General features: G+C 45.8%; 1 protein-coding gene across 1 annotated transcript in view; it reads right to left on the reverse strand.

Annotated features, from left to right (window-relative positions):
• The window catches only part of pgghg (protein-glucosylgalactosylhydroxylysine glucosidase), a 10,075-nt gene extending 8,137 nt beyond the window's left edge, over positions 1–1,938 (reverse strand). The window contains exons 1-4 of the mRNA XM_015964304.3: positions 1,802–1,938; positions 542–817; positions 249–459; positions 1–175 (exon numbers count right to left, since the gene is read on the reverse strand). The exon at positions 1–175 is cut by the window's left edge and continues 261 nt beyond it. Of these exons, the coding sequence (XP_015819790.1) occupies positions 1–175; positions 249–459; positions 542–785 (630 nt within the window). The 5' untranslated portion in view covers positions 786–817; positions 1,802–1,938. The remainder of the gene's footprint in view (positions 176–248; positions 460–541; positions 818–1,801) is intronic.
• Positions 1,939–3,840: the final 1,902 nt, after the last annotated feature.

Raw genomic sequence — 3,840 nt, forward strand, 5'->3', positions numbered from 1 at the left:
GTAACTGGCTTGTGCAGTGTCCATCGTGTTGGCCACAACCAGGATGAAGCCCCAGCGAGCCTTGGTTTGCTCAGGTAGCAGCGTGAGCGTGGGGGGTACAGGAGTCCAGATGAGGTGCACCGTGGGACAGGATCCTCCTGGGAATTCAGCCGTGGTTGTCTGTCCTTGAATATGTCTGTGAGGACAGGTGTCTAGATGTTTTAATAAGTTTGAACACACACATCCATACGAAATGCTTTCAATCTTACTTTCCACCTCTGTAGTCCGGACCAGACTCAAAAATGATGTCTTTGCTCTGAGGAGTGAACGAGCTGTCAAGGGTAACTGTAACTGGCTCCTCCGAAGTCACCTGACGCACCAACAGGACCTCCATCACCATCACGTTGGGGTAGAACCGGTGGGAGTACAAAGACTGGGATGCAGTCATGCTGGCTGAGCTCAGCGTGTGGGTGAAAATACCTGGAAATTATGAAGGGAACAAAAAAACCTAAATAAAAATCATCTATATTTTATGAAAAGTCCCCTGATCTGAGGAAAATACCTGTGTTGGTGTCCAGAGTGTAGATATGCTTGGCAGGATCTACTGTCTCCATCATCACTGCTAGAGGACATGGTACATCAGCTCTGTGGCAATGTCCACCCTCCCCATTATAAACACCACCCATGTGCATGATGTTGTTGTACACCCTCCAGCCCAGAAGCCCGTTCGCCAGCGGTGGGAGGAAGCGGGGGTCGCTGGGTAAGGTGTCAGAGGTGAAGATGTAAGGGTCTGACACATGGGCCATGACGGTCGTTGGATCAGAGAGCTGCAGTGAGTCTTCAGCAGCATGAAAGAGAAATAAAACATGTGAAAAACTGTATTTTCCTTGTCCACAGCCTCATCACTTCCCGTATTGACTACTGCAACGCTCTTCTCTTCGGTCTTCCTCACAAATCCCTCCATAAACTCCAACTTCTCCAGAACTCGGCAGCCCGCATCATTTCCAGAACTCCCTCCTTCCACCACATCACCCCTGTTCTTCAGCAGCTCCACTGGCTCCCAGTCACTTCCAGAATCCAATTCAAAATTCTGCTATATACATTCAAAGCTATCCATAACCTAGCTCCCCCGTACCTCTCAGACCTCCTTCATCCTTCAACCTCCACCTGTTCCCTCAGGTCCTCCTCCTCCATCCACCTCTCTGTCCCACCTTTCCGTCTGGTCACTATGGGGAGCAGGGCCTTCAGTCGCTCTGCTCCCCAGCTCTGGAACTCACTCCCTCCTGACCTCCGTAACATTGATTCCCTCACTCTCTTTAAAACCAGACTCAAAACCCACATGTTCCGTCTAGCATTCCAATAGTTAATCTCTTTGCTCCATTCTGTCTGTTTGTTTTATGCTGTTTTATCTTTTATTGTTGTGTATTTTATCTCTGTAAAGTGTCCTTGAGTGTTCAGAAAGGCACTGTTGAAATAAAATGTATTATTATTATTATTTGTGTGTGTTTAGCAGACAAAACAAGACAATACATCAAGTAATCACTGGTCCTCTTTTTAAACTGCACTTTGACCTTTTCATGTCACAAGATGTGTTCTGATATAACTTCAAGATGTTCTGCAGCAAAAATATACAACACAATAAGAATCCTTTAGAGTGTTGAAAACCTATAAAAGAGTCAGGAGAAGTTGTAAAATGGTCTTAAACACACTATTAATGAACAGTGGGTCAGGAGCAGGAAGAAGCGTCTGGTTTTGAGGAAAGAGGAATGCAGAGTGAAAGACGATGTAAAAAGTGAAACTCAACCGGAAGAAGTGGCCAAACCTTTAGTTGTGTACAGCTTTATGTTGAAGGAAGTTGAAGTTGAAGCCAGTTCTCTCTGATTTCTATCAGTCAGAATTTAATGAAAGCTGTGGAGAGTTGTTCACATAAGTTGTTTTTATGGTAAATGTGCTGCAGGAGGAGGAGGAGGCCTCATCTCTGTGTCACACAGAAAATCTGGACAGAGTTTTGGTCTGCTGGAAAACCTGTCATGGATTTGATGTAGAGGATTAGGTGCACTCGTGCACTTTGCACAACTGGCATTCTTTCCATATGTGAGCTGCAGCTTTCATGCTTTGACATAACAGGAGTTTATCATTTTATTAAAGCTGGACTCAAGTCACATCACTGGCTTAAAAGGATGTGATCCTATGCACACACACACACACACACACACACACACACACACACACACACACACACACACGCGCGCGCGCACAAGCATCGACAAACAGCAGGGCAGTGTGACCATTTGGCTGAGGCAGGAGAAATACTCTCAGGTCACAGTTAGAGTGTTTATGTTCTAATCACATCACGCTCTCTGAACAAATACACACCACCTCCCTTTAGATAATTATTCACTTTGAATGCTTCTATGGGCTTGTTATTTGGCTTTGAAGGAGGCAATCAAATGATTTATGACCCACTTTATATGCTGATGCTCCGCTTTTAAGAATCAACAAAGCATCAGCAACCAAAATGGTTCACGAGAAAAATAATTTCAACAATTACCGGTATCTGCCGTTTTACCTACATCCAATATACCGATGTGGTCTAACTCTTAATTTTCAATGCAATAAAAATCAATACCATTACATGCAAGGTCACCCCCATTAAAAGAATTAAAACTAAATCATTGTAGGTTACAAACATAAAATACCTCCTATTATTTTAATTCTGTGCAAAATATGACAACTATTTCTAGTCAATTGAGAAAAGTGCCGTATGTTTATTTGTCTCCAGCAGCTGAATCAAATCCTGACAAACACCCACCACACTGAGCACATTTCTACTTCTTCATAAGTTGTGTGAAATAATCAAATTATGTCAAAAACTAAATCTCAGATCTGTCATATTTAATATTTTGAGTGAGAAGAGCTGTTGGTCACTTTTGAATGCTGGCAGTGCTTTCACTCGAGTGGTAGCATCAGACGGCGCCCACAGCCCACACAAGTGGCTCAGGTAGTACAGCTCATCCAGGATGGCACATCAGTGTGAGCTGTGGCAAGAAGGTTTGTTGTGTCTGTCAGCATAGTGTCCAGAGCACGGAGGTGCTACCAGGAGACAGGCCAGTACATCAGGAGACAATGGTGGAGGTCAGCAACCCAGCAGCAGGACCACTGCCTCCGTCTTTGTGCAAGGGAGAACAGGAGGAGCATTCCAGAGCCCTGCAACATGACTTCTAACCGGCCACAAATGTGCATCTGTCTGCTCAAATGATCAGAAACAGACTCCATGAGGGTGGTATGAGGGCCCAACGTCGTCAGGTGAGGGTAGTGCTTACAGCCCAACACCATGCAGGACGCTTGGCATTTGTCAGAGAACACCAAGATTGGCAAATTCGCCACTGGTGGCTTGTGCTCCACACAGATAAAAGCAGGTTCACATTGAGCACATGTGACAGAGTAGAGACACCGTGAAGAAAGTTCTTCTACCTGCAACATCTGGTTGGCAGTGCGTCAGTAATGATGTGGGGTGGCATTTCTGTGGGGGGCTGCACAACCCTCCATGAGCTCACCACAGGTAGCCTGGTTGCTACTAAGTACAGACCATATCCTGGTGTGGTTGGCCCTGGGTTCCTCCTAGTGCAAGACAATGACCTCATGTGGCTGAACTGTGTCAGCAGTTCCTGCAACACGAGACATTGGTGCCATGGACTGGCCCGTCCGTTCCCCAGACCTGAATCCAATTGAGCAGATCTGAGACTCCATGTCTCACTCCATCCACCAACACCACGTTGCACCACAGACTGTCCAGGAGTTGGTGCATGCTTTAGTCTAGGTCTGGGAGGAGATCCCTCAGGAGACCATCTGCCACCTCAT

Source organism: Nothobranchius furzeri, chromosome 4 (assembly GCF_043380555.1).
Source record: "Nothobranchius furzeri strain GRZ-AD chromosome 4, NfurGRZ-RIMD1, whole genome shotgun sequence".
Taxonomy (NCBI): domain Eukaryota; kingdom Metazoa; phylum Chordata; class Actinopteri; order Cyprinodontiformes; family Nothobranchiidae; genus Nothobranchius; species Nothobranchius furzeri.